The sequence below is a fragment of the Serinus canaria genome, chromosome 4A, assembly GCF_022539315.1.
Source record: "Serinus canaria isolate serCan28SL12 chromosome 4A, serCan2020, whole genome shotgun sequence".
NCBI classification, from domain to species: domain Eukaryota; kingdom Metazoa; phylum Chordata; class Aves; order Passeriformes; family Fringillidae; genus Serinus; species Serinus canaria.
This window is the reverse complement of record NC_066318.1, coordinates 4913024-4933204: the sequence shown is the minus strand read 5'-3', so window position 1 is coordinate 4933204 and position 20181 is coordinate 4913024. Positions and strand designations below refer to the sequence as shown.

General features: G+C 50.2%; 1 protein-coding gene across 2 annotated transcripts in view; it reads left to right on the top strand.

The window, feature by feature from the left end:
- Window positions 1-20181, top strand: part of PCDH19 (protocadherin 19) — a 58521-nt gene that overhangs the window by 9287 nt on the left and 29053 nt on the right. For both annotated transcript variants that reach the window (XM_009090573.4, XM_050974362.1), the window contains exon 3: window positions 17423-17481. In XM_009090573.4, coding sequence (XP_009088821.4) covers window positions 17423-17481 — 59 coding nt within the window. The remainder of the gene's footprint in view (window positions 1-17422; window positions 17482-20181) is intronic.

The window sequence follows — 20181 nt, the reverse complement described above, 5'->3', positions numbered from 1 at the left end:
CAAGAGCCCCTAGAGCCGGGGGCTGTGGCCATCCGCCGCCTCCTGAGCTGATGGCCACCATCAGTAAGATGGGGAATTACTGGTTTTAGTGATAATCCTGGCCTAATCCCCCAACCTTGATACACTCCCACATAATCCTCACTCACACTGATTTAGCTGGGGCTCCTCGTGGCTGCAGGGATTATTTGAGGGAGCAACAGTTGCAGGATAAGGCCCCGTTGGTTTCAGATCTGCTTTGTACTACCTGGAAAGCGTTCTCCTCACTGTGGGAAATGGTTTTCTGAGCACAAAAGAGCAATTTTCGTTTCAGGCGGCACCGGCAGCTTTTGCTCTGGCTATCTGGCGGTGTTAACTAAAGCACATTTCTACAACACACAAAGATTTTTGTTTTGTAAGAAATGAAATCAGCGTGGCTGTTTCTCTTTCTCTGTCATTTCTCTACTTGTCAATTCTTTCTTCCCCTCCAGCTTATCCTCCTCTTCTCTGCTAGCCTTAAAAAGCCCCCAAAGTGTCTGTTATAATCACATTTTGTGTGTTACAACCAGAATGAATGTACTCACTTTAATATGCTGGGTTTGAGGAAATCAGTTTCTGTCTGGTATAACAGACAATTTGTTATAAACCACGCCATTTAGAAGTGAAGGGCCTCGCTTAGTGCAGCGCTGGGGAAACGTCATGATATATAATTGGAAGGGATTTGGCTTGCTTCTGAGTAATGCTGTGTATAGAGCAGGGAAAAAGGGAAAAAAGGCAATGATTTCCAACCCGGAGAAAGTTTGCGGTGCTGAGGCAGGCGGGGCTGATGAGATGAGGCTTATTTTCAGGAGCCATAATAATTAAAGCATTATCAGGGATGATGTTCCACTCGTGGGAAGGCTGACTTCGCAGGCAGCGCTGCCAGTCTTGTTTTCTCCTTGGGAGGTCACTGTAACTCAGCACTTTTTTGTGCCTGCCACTGATGCACGGTGCTGGGGAAGGCAGGTCACACTCTGCTCTGCTCTGCCTCCCGAGCCCCAGCAGCCCTGCCTGGAGCCAGCCCAGCCTCTGCCCTGCAGGAGCCCCCACAGAGAGGAGTGATGCTCTCAGCTTTAGGCATGCACTGCTTATCCCCTCCCTGGGGACAGCTCCTGGTCCTGTCTGGGCACCCAGCATTTCCAGGGATTGGGGTGGTGGCGTCGGACCCCCAGCTTCCCTTTCTGGGCACCCAGCACCACTCTCCATTGCCAGGGACCAGGGTGGTGGGGTGGGACCCCAGCCTCCCTGTCTGGGCACCCAGTACCACTCTGCATTGCCAGGGACCAGGGTGGTGGGGTGGAACCCCAGCCTCCCTGTCTGCTGTCCCTGCTCCCTCCAAACCCCAGCAGATCTCTCTTTAACTTCTCCCAGAGTGGATTGTGTATCGCTGTAGGTTCCCTGACCTCTCTGAGTGTTGCAGGCTGGCATTATGGAAATCAGCAGCTCTTTATTCCATTCTGAGGTCAGCCTAACCAAATTATACATCTCTTAATGCAATCGCTCCAAGCTGTTGTATGGAGAAATTCCCTTGCATACCTTGCCCCAGAGATAAATACAGCAGCTCCCATTTGTGTTTAACCATGCCACGCTCCCTGGGTTTTGGGCAAGCCCTTAGTTTAACACTCTGTGGCTTTTCCTCAGATCATCACATCATTTAGCTTGGAAAAGGCAGTTAAGATAGAGCTCAGCTAAGAGCTGAGCATTGCCAAGTTCCCCAGTAAATAACACATTTTGTATAGGTGATTTGGGCTGCCACCCCATCCTGGCAGTTCCTGGGGCTTTCCAGGGGTTTTCTAGCCTGTGGTAGGGTCCTGGTCAGGAGGGACCAGAGGGCTTTGTTCCAAGGATCTGTGGAGGATTAGGGCTGGTGTGGCAGTAGCTGCTTGTATTTAACAGCAAGACCTGAGTGCTCCCTTGGATATGATCATATTGTTATATATTGCATACTGTGTGTTGTATCTTGTATTTGTGATATCTTACATAGAATCACAGAATCATTTAGGTCGAGGATTTAAGATCATCAGGTTGAGACAGTAACCTAACACTGCAGTGTTCACACTTGTGTCCCCATGCACACAGAAAGTGTGCGTGGAATTATTACATATTGCACCTAATTATGTGAGTATATAATATGTCATATAATCAGATACATCTCATTTGTTTTTATGCTACTGCTTTGGGTTTTATGGTTCACTTTTCTGGAAGTGGAGAGGCTTCTCTTGTTTTCACAGAATCATAGAATGGTTTGGGTTGGTAGGTTCCTTAAATATTTCCTCTTGGAAAATTTGAATTTCTGATGCACATTTCTAATGCATAACTCGTGAAGTCTATAAAAAAGCTTTTGCAACTATATTTACATGGCAGATAAGAATTTTCTCTTAAATTGGGAAAGATTTCTAGTAAGGCTGTTTAAAATTTCATCAAAAGGATAGTCTTGCATGGTACTTTGTGGGCTTTCATATGGCAGTATCCCAGTGAATTTGTGTTGTATCGAGTGATTTGAACTCTGTGGTTTCTCCCTCTGGTTTCCTTTACCTACAGCACGTGCTCATGCAGAGGCATCACTGAGGCCAAGTGCAGTAGCCTTTGAATAACCTTGTGTGCATCTGCTTGGCTGGGTGGAAGAGCTGGATTTTCTAGCTGCCATTTCCTGAAGTCCCTCCCGAGGGCTTTGAGCCAGAGCAGCTCCTCAGCCAGGTGCCCTTCCAGGTCCTTGGGCTCCTGCCCTCACTGACTGTGCCCTGCTCAGTCTTTCCTGAATTCCCAGCAGCCAGCAAGGGCAGAGCCATTGAGCCTGCTTCCATCCCCCTGCAGGCTGCCATGGATGAACCTCCATCTCTCCTGGCTTTGCCCTCTCTCCTCCCTCTCTCCTTCTTTGCCCTCTCTCCTCCCTCTCTCCTGGCTTTGCCCTCTCTCCTCCCTCTCTCCTGGCTTTGCCCTCTCTCCTCCCTCTCTCCTTCTTTGCCCTCTCTCCTCCCTCTCTCCTGGCTTTGCCCTCTCTCCTCCCTCTCTCCTGGCTTTGCCCTCTCTCCTGACCTCTTGCCCACTCTGGCAGCAGCTCCTGCTCTTGTGAGAGGGCTCAGCTTGGTGGGACCCCCAGCCCTACCCACTCCCCCTCTCCTGCCAGGCTGCTTGTGGGGCTGGCGCGGCCTTGCTTCAATAAATTGTTAGATATTGTTCCCAGTAGAGGCTATAGTTGAGTTCCAATCATTTTCTGTTAATTAAAATACAGGATGGTCTTATTTGTAGCATAAATAGTTGTAATCTGTGTACTTATAAGTGTAATTATAATTCAAATTAGAGCGTGCTCTGCATAGGAGACGGGTGGGGTGCTGTGCAAGCAGTGCTGCCCTGGCAGGGCTGTGCTGGGGCTTGTCCCCTGGGGCACCCCACAGTTCCAGTCCCCACTGTCCCCAGGAGAGCATCACCCAGGGCTCAGCAAAGGGACACTGGGGCTGCTGGCAATTCCCAATTTCACTGTTCCTGCTGGGGCAGGGCTTGTCTGTGGCACCTGTTGGAGGGTTTGCTGGAGAAGAAGCACAACATCTCTGCTTCAGTGTCTCCCTCTAGCTCCTTGTCTAAATTTGGAGTGAAGTAATGGCTTATGTCAGCTGGACAAGTGATTCATGCTGAGCCTTGAAGTGTCTCCCTGTTTAACATGGAATTACAGAGAATTCTCCCAGGCCTGGTGAAGGCTGGGGACAGCTGATGCTGCAGCAGGCAGGTGTGTGACAGGTACTGCGCTTCCTACAGCCTCTGATGGCAGCTGAGCACCCACAGGTGATGCCAGCACTGCTGCACCTGACACCCAGGACAGGCAGGCAGGTGATGAACCGTGTCAGTCAGAGTGTGTTGGGGAGTCATCTGCAGGTGAGGCCCTCGTCTCAGCACCCTGTTGAGATCTGGGTGTGAATGCCTCGTGTTTCTCACGGGGATCTGGAGCTTGTTGGATTATACCATCGAGTGTACTGGCAGGTGTATGCCACAGGGCAGGTTGTAAATTCCCGTGTTGGTGGATTGCATTAACCCATCCTAAGTCAGGTATGTAAAATTCCATTAAGAGAAACCCCTCTGGCATTTTCTCACCCGTGCTCCAGCTCTGCAGGCTATGCTAATGCAGTGTGTTTGCTCATCTATTAGAAGGATGATGGCTTTAAAATAATAACATTTATCTTTGGCAGCAGACTTACAATAGTGCACACCGAGTACAATTTTGTGAAAGGCTCTGCAGATGTTGCCTCATTCAATCTGGGTCAAAAAGAGTGCTTAGAATCATAAAGGTTAGAAAGAGATCAAATAATTCGGTGGTTTTATTGCTGAATAATGTACTTGGAAAATATCATTCACCATTATTAGACTAAGTGAGTACAAAAAACACAGGACTCAATAGTCATTTCTCAGTATTGGCTGATTTTACTGTTTTTATAATGTAGCTAAATTCCCTGCTATTGATTCTAGCATCGATTATCGATCTGGAAATGTAAATGTAAGTGATGGTGGGAGCACACAGAAGCTGGACAGCTGGGGAATTAGGCTTCCTCTTCCCTGTAGTGCCTGCTGGTGGGCAGCACATGCTGCGGCAGACTGAGCTGGTTTTGGGGAGCTGTCAGGGTTTTGAGAGCTGTTTTCAGGAGTGAAGATGAAAAAACAGGAAAACACCAATTCTGTGTGTTCTTTTCTGTGCCTGAGAGCTTATGTAAACTTGCTGAGACAAACCCAGATGGGCTGGGATGCCAGCACCAGGATGGGGCTGGAGCCTCTGTCACCTGCTCCCTCCTGGACCTTTCATATTCAGATTCACATCTGGATGCTCTGGCAGGAGCCCAGCTCAGACGATCAGTGAGCAGAGCCTCAGGGCTGTGCCTGATACAGACCCGAACCTGTCTGCCCTGAAACACTTCCCAGGCGTTTGGGGGCAGTTCCTGAGCCTCCTGCTTCAGCCCCCAGGGTGGCTGTGTCTAGGGGCACTCGCAGCTTGGGCTCAGACTCTCCCTGGAGAACAACTAATTATGGGGAGTGGGTCATTGGGAGAGCAAAGCCGTGTCCCATCTGGGCTCTGTGTCCTGTGGTCAGCTGGACCAGGGCTGGAGGCCTCGCTGTGGGAGCCACAGGCTCCTGCCGGGCTGGGGCTCGCTCAGCCACGCCATGGGTTCCTTTGTTTGGGGAGAAAAAGAGATAAATTTTGGAATATGTTCATCTCTTGTTCCCCGCACTTGGTTGTTGTCAGCATTAATATGCCATTAACACATGCTCATTAGGAGGAGAATGATTGTACCCTGCAGAGTATGGGGGAAACCTTCATTAGGCACTAACATATTGAACTGAGCTGCAAACTTCACTGGGGAGAGCTGGGGAGTGTTCTGTTCGGCTTCAGGTTTCTCTCATTTCTCCTTTTGGTCTGGTAAAAAAAAGCACCTCATCTTCTGGCATGTACTTTGGGTTACAAGTGGGGAGGATGTGCAGGCCAGCCTGGGCTCAGGGTCAGCACTGAAATCCCTTTGGGACCTCAAATCCATCTTTCCCCAGACCTAAAACTTCCTCATCAGCGTTTGTTTTGCCGTGCAGAGAGGACACAAACCCATGTCAGCCCTCCAAGGGCTCTGTTGGCTCTTCAGCCTTAATGAGATGAATCTTCACAGGGCTGGGAGAAGCTGGGGGAGCAGATTTGTAGAGAAAGGAGGTGTCATTTCTGCATGCTCGCTTTTCACACTGTGAGGACATTTTAAGTGTTCGTGTGGCCTTGCTGCCTCCGGTCTGCAGCCATACCCTGCCATGTGTGACAGGGCAATTGCTGGCCCTGCTGATGACTGCAGCGGGGCTCCCTTGCTTGCTCACAGCTCCAGGCTGTGCCTGGTGCTCTCTTAAACTCAATCAATAAGAATAATTGCAAGTTCAGGTGGGGGTGAGGGAGGAGGGGGCCCTGACAGACAAATATTTGCTGATTAAGACCCTGTTTAGGTGCCTCTGTGATAGGCAACAAGGGACAGACAATAAGGACCAGATGTGGTATTTAATCAGAATTTATTCTAAATGTAGTGATTTCATAGATTTCCACAGAGCTGGCAGCTGTCCTCTGTATTAGAAGTGAATGTCCTGGCTATGTCCCTGCCCTACTGCCCTCTGCCCTGGAGTGTTGCTGGATTTTTCAGCATGGGTGCAGTGTGGTCCCATCCTCTCTTGCCTCTGCGTAGGCATAGCTAGAGGGAATCCCACAGTCAGTTTTCACCAATAAACCTCAGCAAAGCTAAAATGGCATTTGACTGGGCTGGGCTTGCTGTTGTGAAGGGAAATGAGAGCCTAGCCTAGTCAGAAGCACAGGCAGGTCCTGGAGGAGGCAGCTCCTTCTGCAGCCTCAGGAGGAGCAGTGCTGGGCTGAGCAGTGCCTGCTGCCTGCAGGACAGCCCTGACTGCAGGGTTGCTGAAGCTGCAGCTCCTTGTGGGGACGCCCATACTGCAGGTTGGAGGGCTTCATCCTGCAAAGGTGAAGGCAGGAGAGGGCTGGGACTGTCCGTCCCAAGGTCACGTTGCCTTTGTGTTCTAACCCCCCTTTTGTCATTGATCCTAAACCTAATGGCAGCATGGCAAAACCAGACAGGTGATTCATGATCATCTGCTCTTGTCAGGGAGGGAAATGAGCTGCTGAGGTGAGATACCACCATGTGACAGGCTGGCCTTGGAAGCTTTTTGGTGCCTCCCAGTGCCTGTGTTCAAGGACCATCTCCAGTGGTGGCCAGCTGGCCCTGCAGTGGTGGAGGAGGCAGGTGGGTGGCTGTCCTGGCTCAACCCAACTCTTGGGTATTTTTTGTCTCCCTCTCATCCTGCCACGCTGTCTGCAGGCAGAGCAGCCACGGGCTGGATCTGATCCCAGCTCTCCATGTTGGAGATGTGGCTGTGTCCATTTGCTGGCTGCTGCGTGACTCATGTAATCACCATGCGAAATGCATCATTCATAAACTGTTTAGCGTGACCTTTTGTACAGTAGCACTAATTATTATTATCACAGAAGCCCAGTAAACTAGACTAGCAATTATCAGGGATTTATTTGAATGGACAGCTAAGCTATTCTTGGCAAGTTAGTCAAAGCAGTTGTCATGACAGCCACACAAATGTGTCTTATGAATTGGGTTAATTAGGGTAATTAATAACTGTTGTTTTGCCCTTTTTAACAAGGTATTGCTGAGACACTATCAAAAAATAGCAATTGTACCTAACAGAAATCGTCTCATTTTAGCAGCAATCCTCACATCACAAAATAAAAGTAGCAAATACCTGTTGGGTTGTTGTTTCACAAAGAAATGTGTCATCCAGCCTTGTCTTTGAGAAAATGCAGGGGGTTAGAGGCTCTGCTGTAATTTTTCTGTTGTGCTTCCCCTCCTGGGCCATATTACCAAGAAACTGATCATCATCCTTGCTGATATTGTCATTATTTATTGCAACGCTGTGCTGCACCGAGCCGTTGTCACAGGGAGGTCTCTGCCATGCCCGGCTCTTTGCAGGTGGTGAGGGCAGTCCCAAGGTGCTCCTGTCAGTGGGAGCAGGCTCCACAAGGACTTGGAGCCAGTTTTGAAGTTGTGGCCATAAATTAGAGCTGTTTTGCTGATGCATCGTCACCGTCGTCATCAGGACAGCAGGTGCCAAAGCGCCGCGTCCTCGCTCAGCAGAGCATCTGCTTCCTCTGAAAGGAGGCTTTTGCTGAATAAATGCATTTGGTTCTCAGAGAATCACAGAGGATCCTGAGCTGAAAGAGACCCACAAGGATCCTGGAGCCCAACTCCTGGCTCCCTCCAAAAACAAAACCATGATTGCCGTTGATACTGAGTAATGGTAACTAAAGCTCTTAATGACCAAATAGCATCAAAAAGCCTCAAAAGGAAAAAAAAACGTAGAGCCCATCTCAGAGAGGAGCCTGGGCACCCTTACTGGCCTCGTAGTGTGTTGCAGCCTGTGGTGGTGGTGGTCCTGTCCCACAGCAGTGGGCTGGGTGCTTTCCAGCACAGAGCACTGTCTCCCCAAGGACTGCAAGATTTGGTGCTGATTATTAAAAATGACCCAAGATTATGGATGCAACTGAGGAATATTACATAAGTTTTTTAGAAAAATGACCTGAATAGATGAGTGAAGGCTCGGGCTGGTTCTCCAGCTGCACTGAGCTCTGTCTATTTATATCACCCCTGGGCTTTCCAAGCCCTCTTTTAACTAAAGCTCATTTGATAACACACGTCTTTTAAAAAGAAAATAATAATAATAATAATAAAAAAAAGGAGGAATAAAAAAATAAAGAAGGAAAGGAGGAAAAAAACCCTAAAGAAAAACACCTCTATGGAGAAGGTAGGGTTTTAATGAAGAAATATTTTATACTATTCTCCTACAACCTTAGGGCTAATAGCCTGGAACTGGTACTTTGGCTCCTTAAAAAGCCCAACAAGACAAGCCAATTACGGCCTCTGAAACATTTTTATTTTTAGTTCCTTGTAATAGCAATTTATCCTCGGCTATGGTACATTAACTGGAAGGAACAAGAAGTAGTAAGGTTTTGGCATCTTTGTAATAACCAACGGGCTGTGTTTACCAGGCTGTTAATAATGTGGGGTGGCTGTTGGCAGGGGAGAGGGCAGGGTAGGGATGGAAAAGGGCACCCAGCTAGTGCCAGGCTGAGATCCCCTCATCTGGTGAGGGCTGTGTTGTCATTCATTTCCCTGCAGTTTGTTCTGGGAGAACACAGACTCCTGTTAGCTTGAATTCCTCAGTTTCTGCTGCCCCAGAGCTGGAAGCTTGGCTCAGAGGGGAGGAAGGGCTGTGCGGAGGGTGCTGGTGTGTCCCCAGGGATGCTGGAGCTGCTAGCACCTTTGGGAAGGGCTGAGCTGAGCAAAGCCAGCTTCACATCCATTCCCCATGCCGGGTGAGAGTGATGGCAGTGGGAGGAAGGCCAGTCCTGCTCAGATTTCCTGCCAGTCTCATGGCTGCGGGGTAATTCTGTGGGCTGGAGAGCTGCGTTTCCCTGCACAAGTAGGGAAAAACATTAAAATAGGGGAAAACTGGTTTTAATAAAGAGTTCTGTTGTGAGTGAATTCCCCTCGAGGCTTCGAGTGGGAGCTGCCTGAGGCTATCCTGATTGCAAGCCTTCCCATGCAATTCCAGATAAACACTGCGAATGATAAAACCATGAGCATGCAGGACAGTGTTTGTCTGGGTTTGATTATCTGCCAGTGTGGGGGGATTTGAGCTGAAGCCAGGCAGGAGGTGCTGCTGCAGAGGTTCCAGCCCAGAGCTGGGTCTGGATGCCCATGACCATGTGCTGGGGGCAGGCGTGGGACCAGGTCTGCCTCTGGTGAAGCTGTGGGAGGAAGATGACTGGGGCTGTGTGGGTTGGGAAGCTCTGTCTGCTTGCCCAGAAACCAGAAGAAATGGAGTTTGCACTGGAACATGGGGCAGGGCCAAGGTCCCTGTGGCCCCTGGGTGCCCCAGGGCTGGTGTGCAGCCCGGGCATCCCCTCGCTCTGATGTGCTGAGCTGGCAGCAGCATCTCACACCTTCCCTATTTTTAACTCAGCTGCAATGATTTTTGGTTTTTGGTTTTACTTTTTCCTTTTTTTTCCTCCTTCTTTTTGCAGTGACAAATCTGTGATTTCTCCTGTTCCCTACAAAATGCATTGGCCTGACCTGCCACTCCAGAAGGTGAATGACAGGGAGTTTTATTTAGCCCTAGAGATGGGAACATTTAAAAAAAGGTTCTTCTGTTATATTTGTTTTCATTCCTAATGGCAGGAGGCAGGGAAAGGACAGTTCTGAAAGGTTTTTTTAACAAATCTCTAAGTCCTGCCCCATCACCCTGGGCCTGCTGATTAGATCCAGATTGTTTCTCTCAGTGCCTAGGGAGGGGTTAGTCTGCACTGGGAGCTGCGTGTGTGGATCCATTACCCATCTGAAAGTCCCAGGTACAGGTAATGGGAAAAAACCCTTTCTATCAGGTTGATGGGCTGTTATGTCCCTGCAGGGAGTTTTCCTTGGCACACTGAGGCAGGAGCCCTGTGCAGAAGGCTGTGCCCCAAGGGGCTGGCATGCTGAGCCCCCTGCCCATCCGTGGGCACATGGGAGGGAGACATTTGCCCTGCTGCCCCCAAATCCCTCCTGTCCCAGCCTGGGGTGAAGCACTGGGTGGCTGCCAGAGCATCAGCAGCCCCTGGCTGCTCTTGGCCCGTGTGAGAATGTGTCTGTGTGCTCCTTGCTAGACAGCCTGCCCCACTTTTGGGTCAGTATTTTGCTTTTCAATAGATTTTGAGGAGGGGTGCCAAGCAGGTAACTGCTGTGATGGTTCCAGTGGAGGACCCCTGTGCCATGCCCCCCAAAAAGCTTTGGGGTTATAGATGCCATGTGAATGTCAGGCAGGTGTTTTAGGGTTTTTGCTCTTCATAACCATACTGTAGATTTCTGGTCTGCTGACAAATCCAGCCCGGTGACACAGTTTGTGGCTTTGTGGGGTGTAATTTTGGCTTTGTTGTGTGTTGCTGCTCCTGGATTCAATCTGAGTTTTTAATCCTATACCTCTTTTTCAAAATCACATCTCAGCAGCAGCTTTTCTCTTGCCTCCCATCCATTTTCAAACAAAAAATGACAAAGCCGGTGTTTATTTGGGGAGGGGACAGGAGTTCAGCCTGGATTAGTGGGGTGCTTGCACTGTAATAGAGTCTGGCTTGATACTGCTGCTTAGTCTGATGAGAGGAGTGATGCTAAAGGATGAACTGTCCCAGTGATTTCTCTGCAGTGCTTTTTATTTCATCAAGAGAAAATGGAGGCTGGACTCAGTTCCTTCAGTGTTTAATAATGTCCATCCTAACGGAATGCCCTTTATTTAAGCTGCAGTAGTAATTAGAGGCTTGGTAGTGTTAAGTAGCCAGAGTCTGGCTCTGAGGAATGTTCATTGTACCTCATTACATTTGGAATTACTACTTAAAAGGCCAGAAATAAATATTCTGTTTATATTTTGGGGATAGTAAATCTAAATGGATGCTGTGTTTGCACATCCTCGTCTCTGCTGGTTCCTGCTGAAGTGAGCGAGGCACTGCTCCAGTAGGCTTAGGCAGCAATCAGTCTGCAAAACAGCCTAACCCCAAACCCAACCCTGGTTTCATTGATCAGGTGCAGGAAAATGATCTGCTGTATTACATCTAATTATAAAACATCAATATCAGATGCTAGATGCACTTACTTGTTCAGAGGCACTACGTTGTAGTTCACAGTTGGCAGTCTCCTGCAGGAGAAGCTCTGTCAGCGAGCTGGGCACAGGGAGAGGGCTGCAGAGGGACATGCCAGAGGTCAGGTCCTTCCAGCTCTTCCAGGTGACTGGCTCCTAAATGCTCTTTAGGAGCTGAATTGCTTCATGTTTTCCTTCTGTCTTGCTGGGGCTGTTGGCAGTTAGAGGTGTGTTCTCTGCTCCTCTGCCCCCTCCCCTGGCTTGTGCTACAGTGCCATGGAGTGGCTGGAGCTACTGATGGGCACCAGTGGCCAGATGGGTCCTTTCCAAAGGTGCTGACCCTGCAGGGGTGTCAGAGGCACAGCACAGCCTGGCTGTCAGGGGACCCGTGGTGGGTTCCTTGCTGTGACCTGGCCATCACTCTCCGCACTGTGTGTGTCAGCGTTTGCTGATTTTCCCCCATGGTGGAAGCCCCAGTAGCTATTTGGTGGGGTTTGCCCTGGTGTTTAACCCGAAGCCTGGGGCTGCTGCTGCTCTCAAACCTCTGACACCCACCATGCCAGGAGGTGCCAGGGTGGGAGGGTCAGGACCTGGGGAGCAGGGTCTGTTTGGCAGTGGGTGCCGCAGGTGCCGTCAGGGAGGGCAGGAGCAGAGCTCCTCACGTGGGTCAGGCACTGCACCTGGTCATGGTCCTGGCCCCTGACCCTGCTCTGGGGCAGAGGAGGGCTGCCAGCACAGGGCTAATTACTAATGATGAGCCATCACACACAATGGGGGAAATCTCTCCTGACGTGCTTTGAGATGTGCTCCCAGCCCAGAGCTGGGTCTGCTGGGTCTGTGCTGCTGTGCAGGGGGACACCAGCCCTGGATGTGCTGGGTCACTGCTGCTGTGCAGGGGGACACCAGCCATGTGGCTGGGTGTGAGAGCATCAGCCCCAGCCTGGCTGCCCCTCTGGGCCATGGGGCTCCATCCCAGTGTTCCATGGGGTTTCCCACTGTGCCTGCTCCCAGCAGAAGGAGTCTCAGACCGCTTCCTTATTTCCCAAGGGCTAAATAAGCAGGTTGCTAAATGATAATGACTTTCCCTCATTGCTGATGCATACTTCATTTGACCTGGTCCCTACTTTGAAATTTTCACTGTTTCCCGAGTGCAGCTGGAGCATTCTTAGTTAATTTGCATGAATTCTGTATCACCCACAATATGAATCAAACCATAAGAGTTAAATGCTGGTGAGATCTCCTAATAGGCAGCATCAGTTCTATTGCAGATGCTGGAGCCTGAGATTGAGTAGCCCATGGAGAACAGGACTGAGGAAACAGAAGGACCAGGAGAAGTGTTCTTACAAGCCCTGCCCTTCCCACCAGGGAGGCCCAGTGGACTTTTGGGAACAATTTGCCATTTCTGTGGTCCCCAGTGATGCCTGCAGCACAGAGGGAAGTCAGGAGACTGGTGCTCCGGGTGGAGATGTGCAGCTTGATGCAGAGGATGAGGAGCCGTCGCATGTTTCTGGAGGATTTTGTGAAACCAAAAGGAGAGATGCACATTGCAGCCTTGGAGAAAGGTCCGCTTTGTTTTTTAATAATAAAGGGTGACATGCAAGCTTTATTAACAAGGCTTGTAGGGGAAAAAAGGCTCAAGGGATAACCCTGAAAAAGTGGTGCTAAATGTGTCATTTTTATGAAGCTGATTTTGTGAAGAGTCCCTACATGCTTTGGCAGGAGGTTGCAGCAGGTTTACAGTAATTTGTGGAAAGATAGAAATGTTTTCACCCTGAAGTGAGAAGAAGGGCAAAAAACCCCTGTGCTGAGATGCTTTAGAGCCATCTTCTGAGGCAGAGGCTGGCAGATGGATGGATACCTGTCACTTCAGGTCGGGAGAGATGGGTGCAACTCCAAACAACCATAGACTGTGCTGGGGGCTGATGTGGGGGCTGAGGAGCCAAACCCTTTATGGAGAGCCTGCATCCACATGCCGTGGAGAAAGCTGGATTGTCACCTCTGTGGAGTTTGCTTTGAAAAATATCTCACATCTGAAATGGCTGCAAAGAGGGAAGAGTGATAAAGAGCCAGCTGCCAGGCGTCTGCCCTGAGGAGAGCAGGCTGCAGGGACATGACTGCGCTGCTCCCAGCCTGCTGGCACGGCCCAGGACACGTCCCTCCACCCTGGGGACTGACCCTGCCAGCATCCTCTGTTTGTCCAGCACTGCACAGTGCTGCTGGTGCCCGGAGTTGCTGCAGCCCACTGACCTTCCTGCTGGCACTTGCATTAGTTCCTCTTGAAGTGCCTTTGGATGCGCCAGGGTTTATTTCTGTTTCTAAGGCAGGGAGTGAGCAGTCCTTAGAGCTGTGCCCTGTTGCTGACAGACCCTTTGCTGTCGGGGAAGTCACCCCATTGATATACAGGTCAAGAAGAGTTACACTGACGTTTGTACATCTGGTTTTTTTTTTAATTTAATGGAATTGGCGGTCCTCAACCAAAAGCAACCGCTAGGGGAAAAAGAAAAGTTTAATATTTCCCTCCTGATTGCTCAGTTTGGAGTGTGTCTGTTGTTATATTTATATTTGTGTTGCTAAGGCAGCAGTTAAAAGCCTTTTTCAAATTAGGTGCTGGTAAGCCGTGGCAAGCCAGGGCTCTCTTTGATGGCACTGCCACCAACACGTCTGCATCTGGAAAGCAAGGACAAACCTGTCCCTGGAGGACAGCAGGGCTTCTCTCCTCCAAGAGAAATGCAGGCTGAAGCCACAGACTTCATGCAAGGTGTTCTTCAGCTTTTCCCAGTGTCTGGGATGTATTGTGTTCTTGGCACGGAGGCTGTGGGGCTGATGGTGACAAGTGTGAGCATCCTTTCTTCAGTTACAACGAGGAGATAAGAGCTGGCAGCATGTCTGGGAGGTTCTCGCTGTGCCTGGCTCTGAACGTGGAAAGGAGAGGCTGGACTTGGGGCTGGGCTCCCCTTTGATTTCCAAAGGAGTGATGCTGATTAGTGAGAAAGTGACAGTTCATTTGCTTTTGCCAAAATAATGAAGAAGATGAGGGCCAGCCTCTCAGTGATGCACTTGATGAAGAGCACACTTTCATCGGTGCCAGCCAGCCTTACCTTTTCCCTCTTTTTTGTGCTTTGACTTTGTTCTTTGGGTCTCATTAAGAGAGGCAGTGGATCCTTTCCCAATTAAAATGTTGACATGTCGAAGACGCTCTCCTTTCCCATCGTTTTGCCTCTGTTTGTAAGTGGTTGCACCTTGCAGGATGAACTGGAATTAAATCAAGTGAACTTGGATTGAATAATGCAAGCTGTAAAGCAACCCTTCTCCATGAAAAATCTCATTTCTTTTTTATTTTCCTGGTTTGATCCCCTAGTCTGCATGGAGATAACCTTGACAGATAATCCCATGGCTAAGTGAAGAACCTGGGCTGGAGGGAATGTGCCAGTGTGGGAAGGATGTGCAGCCACCTGTTGTGCCAGCGTGGGCAGCACAGGCCGCTCTCACCTCTGAGGGTGCAGACCCAGGGAAGAGGATTCCCCATCCTTGTGGCAGTGTCACTCCTTGTTTTGCCTGAAATCTGGAAGTAATTATCATTACTTGTGCTGTGTGCAGTGCTGGGGGAATTCCAAGCCTGGGAACGGATGCTGTGTGCAGCCTCTCAGGAGCCCTCTGGTTCCATGTGGATGTGGGGGGGTTCCTCAGTGCTGCAGAGCATCCTGAGCAGGGGACACGTGGAGCAGGGAGTACACAGGGAGGACATGACTCCAGTCCATTGAACAGAAATCATGGGGAATTTGCTCGTTGGTGAATGAGTTGAGCCAGGATATGGTCTTTGGTTTTGGTTTGAAATCAATAGCAAAGCTCCCAGGGATGTTGGTCCAAGAGGGATTTAGTGCCGGGTCTGTATCTGGGCTGTGCCAGTTTGATGGCAGCACGTGTGGTGTCCCCTCAGCCCGTGGGATTCTGGTGGCAGTGGTCAGACTTTCCCTGGGGATGACCTTGGGTATTCCTTGGCCCCTGAAGCCTTGGTGATGCAGTGTCCATGCTTGGAGTCTTTTAAAGCTCTTCAGTGTACCTGTATATATTGGAATGTGCTGTCTGCTTCCTCTCACCCTTCTGTTCCTCTCCTGGCTTTCCCAGGGCTGTGCACACACAGCAATGGAGGTGATGGAGGCAGTGGTGGCTGCAGGGGTCTCCCTGCTGCTGGGCACAGTGATGGGGCTGGGGGTGCACGGATGGAGCCAGCTGAGGCTCTGGGCTTGTGGGAGCTGATCCCACGTCTGCCAGTGCTGAGTGACAGGGGGGACTCCCCACCCTGTGAGGATTGTGCCAAAACTGGTTCCCATCCCTTCTGCCCTCCATTGGCTGCTCTCAGCTCATTTGCAGGGCTGGGGGCTGCAGTGAGGCTGCTTGGGGGGAGTGCTGTGGGACCCCCTTGGCATGGCAGCCCCAGGACTGACGGACAAACAGGGTCAGGTGATGTCTGGGGTGTTCAGGTCCTCAGGTATCACATGCTTTGAAAATCCATGTGTCTGTTTGCTCCTGAGCTCTTAGCACCAAAGTCATCCGGCAGGAGCAGGGATGCAGGAGCTGCAGGGCCCAGTGGTTTGTGCAGTAAATCTCCAGCGTGACTCCCCAGCAGTAATTACTGTGTGAAAGTAATAACAGAGCTGTGCTCAGTGCTAGGCCAACTCCCCCGGCTCGCTGCTCCTGTTTCTCTCTGGGAGGCTCCTGTTTGGAAATTAGACATTGTGCTGTATTTCAGAAAAGGTTACACTTAACCACGGCTGCCTGTGCTTTATGATCTCGGCAGAGCCGTGTAACCTCTGCTGGGCTATGACTGGGTTTCACGTTGGGCTCTGCTGCAGTGGCCCCTCTCCCTGCATCCTGCCATTGTGATTACGTTAGCAGCAGACTCTGCTTTCCTTTATTTATTGAGACATTAAAGATGCATGCATTTATTTTTACCATGTTCATAATTGCCATAAAAACAGGCCATGGTATCCCAGAGCAGCTCTCTGGGAAGGAGAACAGCCACGGGGCTGGGGCCAGGAGGAGCGTGGCAGGGAGAAGGCAGGCCAGGGCTGGGGGCAGGTGGATGCTCCCATTTCTGTCCTGGGAGGATGCTGCTGTTGTCCTCGAGGAAGGGGAGCAGAGCAAAGCCTGCTCCTTCTGCTGTTTAGGGAGCAAGGAGCACCCCAGGCCAGGGCTGGTGCTGGTGGGAGCCTGGGTGGGATCCCTGCGGGTCTGGGCGCTCTTGGGGTGGATGGACATGTGGGCTGGAGTGCCTGACTTGTACAAGATCCTGCATTCTCTGGGGTCCCTGAAGTGCAGGAAGGATCCTGGCCAGGCTGTGCAGATCCCACCATGTTCCACCACTGTGGTTCACCATGCATCACCACCACGCATCACCACCATTCATCACGTGCTACCCTGCACCTGCCACTGCATGGCACTGCACAGCTCCCACCACACAGCTCCCACCACGTGCCCCCGATGGCTCCCACCGTGGCCTCGTGGCTTTCCCCCTGCTCTCTCCCCTCCCTTCTGGTTGCTTTTTTTAGTTCCTTACCTGCTGCCAGCACCAGAGCCCCAGGGCTGTGTAATCTGAGGTTAAAAAATGGCATTTCAAATGCACAACGAGTTAGTGGGTTTTGCTTGCAAGTAACAACTTCTTTGACTTTTCTCCCCTTCTTTTATTCCCCTTCAACTTTTAAGCATGTCACCCATTGTTTGCTTTTTTATTAACAACAGAGCCCACTGTCTCTGCAAATGAAATGATGTGAAACAAAGAAAAGTGCCCGCATTAAATTCTCTGGCAGGGGATTACCTTGCTGGCATTTACATATCTATGCAATAAATATTTTAACATGTTAATTATACACTAATAAGAAAAATACCTTTTGAACTTTCAGTCAAATTGACACACACAGAACTGAGTCCATCAGGGAATTAAAAGCAATTAGTTTTGTAACAGAGCGTAGTCACATTGTTTCTTCTCTGCACATTGTTCTGTGGTCACCAGACAGCTTTTTTTGGGTGACAGTTGGTGGAAGGACTGACAAGTCCTGGAGTTTTCCATGCCTGCCTCTGTCCTGCTTGCAGGGGCCTGTGCCATCATGGGATGCTCCTTCCATCTCAAAAGGTTTCATCCTGGCCCTGCAAACCTGGCTCTTCCACTCATGGAGAAATCAGACTTGTAACCATCTCCGTTTTCTTTTCCTCCTTCCAGACTGAAAACTACTCCTTTGATTCCAACTACGTGAACAGCAGAGCTCATTTAATAAAAAGGTACGTAGGCTTGCTTGGAGGGCTGGCTTTGCCCAGCCAGATCCCAAGGGTTTAATGTTCTTTCATCCTGCCTTATCTACTACTTGCTTGTTTTAATATGCAAAACTTTTTAAGAGTAATAATTTGATTTTAAAACAGTACTTATTTACCATTAAGTCCCATTGCTCATGGTTTGCAGTAAAGAAAATCTTTTTTTCCTTCTCTTTGGCTTCTTCATGCTGGGAAGGTGCAGTAAGTGAGGTAGAGTGCTGTTACCCTGACAACTTTCAAATTCTACGAGTTTATTCCATTTGAATGCACAGGAATAAAAGGATAGATTTGGGTGGTGAGATCTCCCTGCCATGTGAGGCAGGGAAAATTAAAAAACAACAAGTTGTTTGGGGGCAGGTAATTGGGTTGGATGCAGCTCATGGCTCTAGCTCACTGTTTTACTTTGAATACCAAGGCAAGCAGCACTTGGCTAGGCTGATTTTTTCCCATGTGCAAAAGGAAACAATCAGTTCAACTGCAACCTGGCAGTTACCCTTGGGGAAACAGAACCCTTTGGGTGAAACACTGCTGTCCTCAGAGCCTGGCAGTGGTGAGGGAATGTCTCTGGGGATTTCACACCGGGGTTACCCAGCTGAACCCTGCTGGGCTGCGTTAACCCAGAGGTGAGCATTGCCTCGGGGGCAGGAGGCCAGGCTTGTGCTGCCTCCCGGGAAGGGCACTGACCCAGCGGGGCCAGTGCTCCTCACCAGGGCTGCAGGGCCAGCTCCCTGCACAGGAGGAGGGTGCAGGATGGGGCCAGCAGCTCCTTGCCCACCTCCCTCTCTCCCCAGGTGTGTGGGGAGCAAGCCATGCCCATGCCCATGGCTGTGCCTGTGCCTGGCACAGCTGTACTCGGTGACTCTGCAGAAGCCATCACTGAACCACAGGTTTTACAAAGAGCAGAAGCCAACCCTGAACTGCTGAGATGTGATCTGAGCAGTAAAAATCTCCAATTATCTGCCTGGCTGAGATCCCATTTGTTTACATCTCAGGAACCCGAGCAGCGAGGGAGCTGCGAGTGCGGGTACACGGAGGGCAGGTGTGTTTGCCCGGGTGGCTCATGGTGTTTAACCGTGCTAATGTGACACTGAGAGCTGGCTGGCCTGTGCCACACTGCTCCTCGCCAGAGAGTCTTCAGGCACACTGAAAAAACCCCAAATCTATTAATCTTTCCCTGTTCACACCTACGATGAAGGCAGGCAGCGCTCCCGCCTGCGCGCGGGGCTGACTCCGAGGCTGCATTGTTTGGGAAATGCTGCTGCTGCCGATTCCCCCAGACCTGCCCATCCTTTAGGAAGTGTCAGCCGTGGAGGCAGTCGTGTGGCTGCTGCATTACGGTCTGGCTCACTGCAGGGAAGATAAATGCCTTGGAATATAGGCTGCCTGCGTTACGAGCAGCAGCTCCGTGTAGGACAGTGGTTCCCCCTGCTTCCTACCTTTGTCTTGTATCTTAAGTACCACGGGTGCCAGGAGTGCTGTGCAGACATCTGAGAACAAAAAATATTTTCTGTAACACACTGTGGCATCATTTTCATCCTTTGCCTTTATGAAGATGTTGTAGTTCTGCTATCTTTGGTGAGTGAATCTTCTCAAATCCAGCACTTAATTAATCTATTTGTACTTTTCCTGTGTTGTCTGCCTGCCTCTCTCGCTCATCTACACTCACACAAATGAATTGTAGATTTGTAGTGCTTTCTTAACTTAAAAATCTTTGATGTCACCTGGAATCAAAGTCAGCGGCTTCAATAGGGACATCTTTATTTAAAAGGTAATGTTTGAAGGTTTACCAATTTATATGTATTTCAGAGCTCCCCCCTCGTGTGCTTTTGCAGAGCATTAGATGGTAGGTGGTCTGCTTGGTTTCCGTGGAGACACAAAAGGGCTTTTCAAAGTAATGAAAATCTCCAGCTCTTTGGGGCTTTGAAGCCCAGGCTGAGTCTTTCACTGATGTGTCACACCAGATCAGCCAGTGAGAAAGTTCAGAGAAGTGGGTGCAGGTGGATCCTCCCAATGAGTGCAGTTCTCCCATGCCACGGCTGGGTGTGGAAGGAGCCCAGGATGGGTGTCCCCAGGGACACTCTGATGGCTCTGCCACCTGAGGCAGGTGCATCTCAAGGTGTCCCTGCTGCTCACAGCACCCCTGGTCCTGGGGCATGGCCCCTCTCAGGGTGTTGGGGTCCCAAATGCAGCCAGAAATGCAGCTCTTCATGGAGTCATAGAATGGCTGGGGTTGGAAGGGACCTTAAAGATCACCCAGTGCCACCCCTGCCATGGCAGGGACACCTTCCACTGTCCCAGGTGCTCCCAGTCCCAATGCCCAACCTGGCCTTGGGCACTGCCGGGGATCCAGGGGCAGCCCCAGCTGCTCTGGGAATTCTGTGCCAGGGCCTGCCACCCTCACAAGGAAGAATTTATTTCTAATATCTAAATACCATCTCTCTTCTTCCAGTTTAAAACCATTTCTCCTTGTCCTATCACTATCTGCCTGTGTAAAAAGTCACTCTCCCTCTTTTTGTCTGTGCTATCACTGTTTGCCCATGTAAAGAGTTACTCCTTTAGGAACTGGAAGGGACTCTGTTCCCAGAACTTTGTCCAGGATGAGCAATCCCAGCTCTCTCAGCCTGTCTTCACAGGAGCTGCCCTTCCTCCATCCCTCTGGCCTGGGGGCTG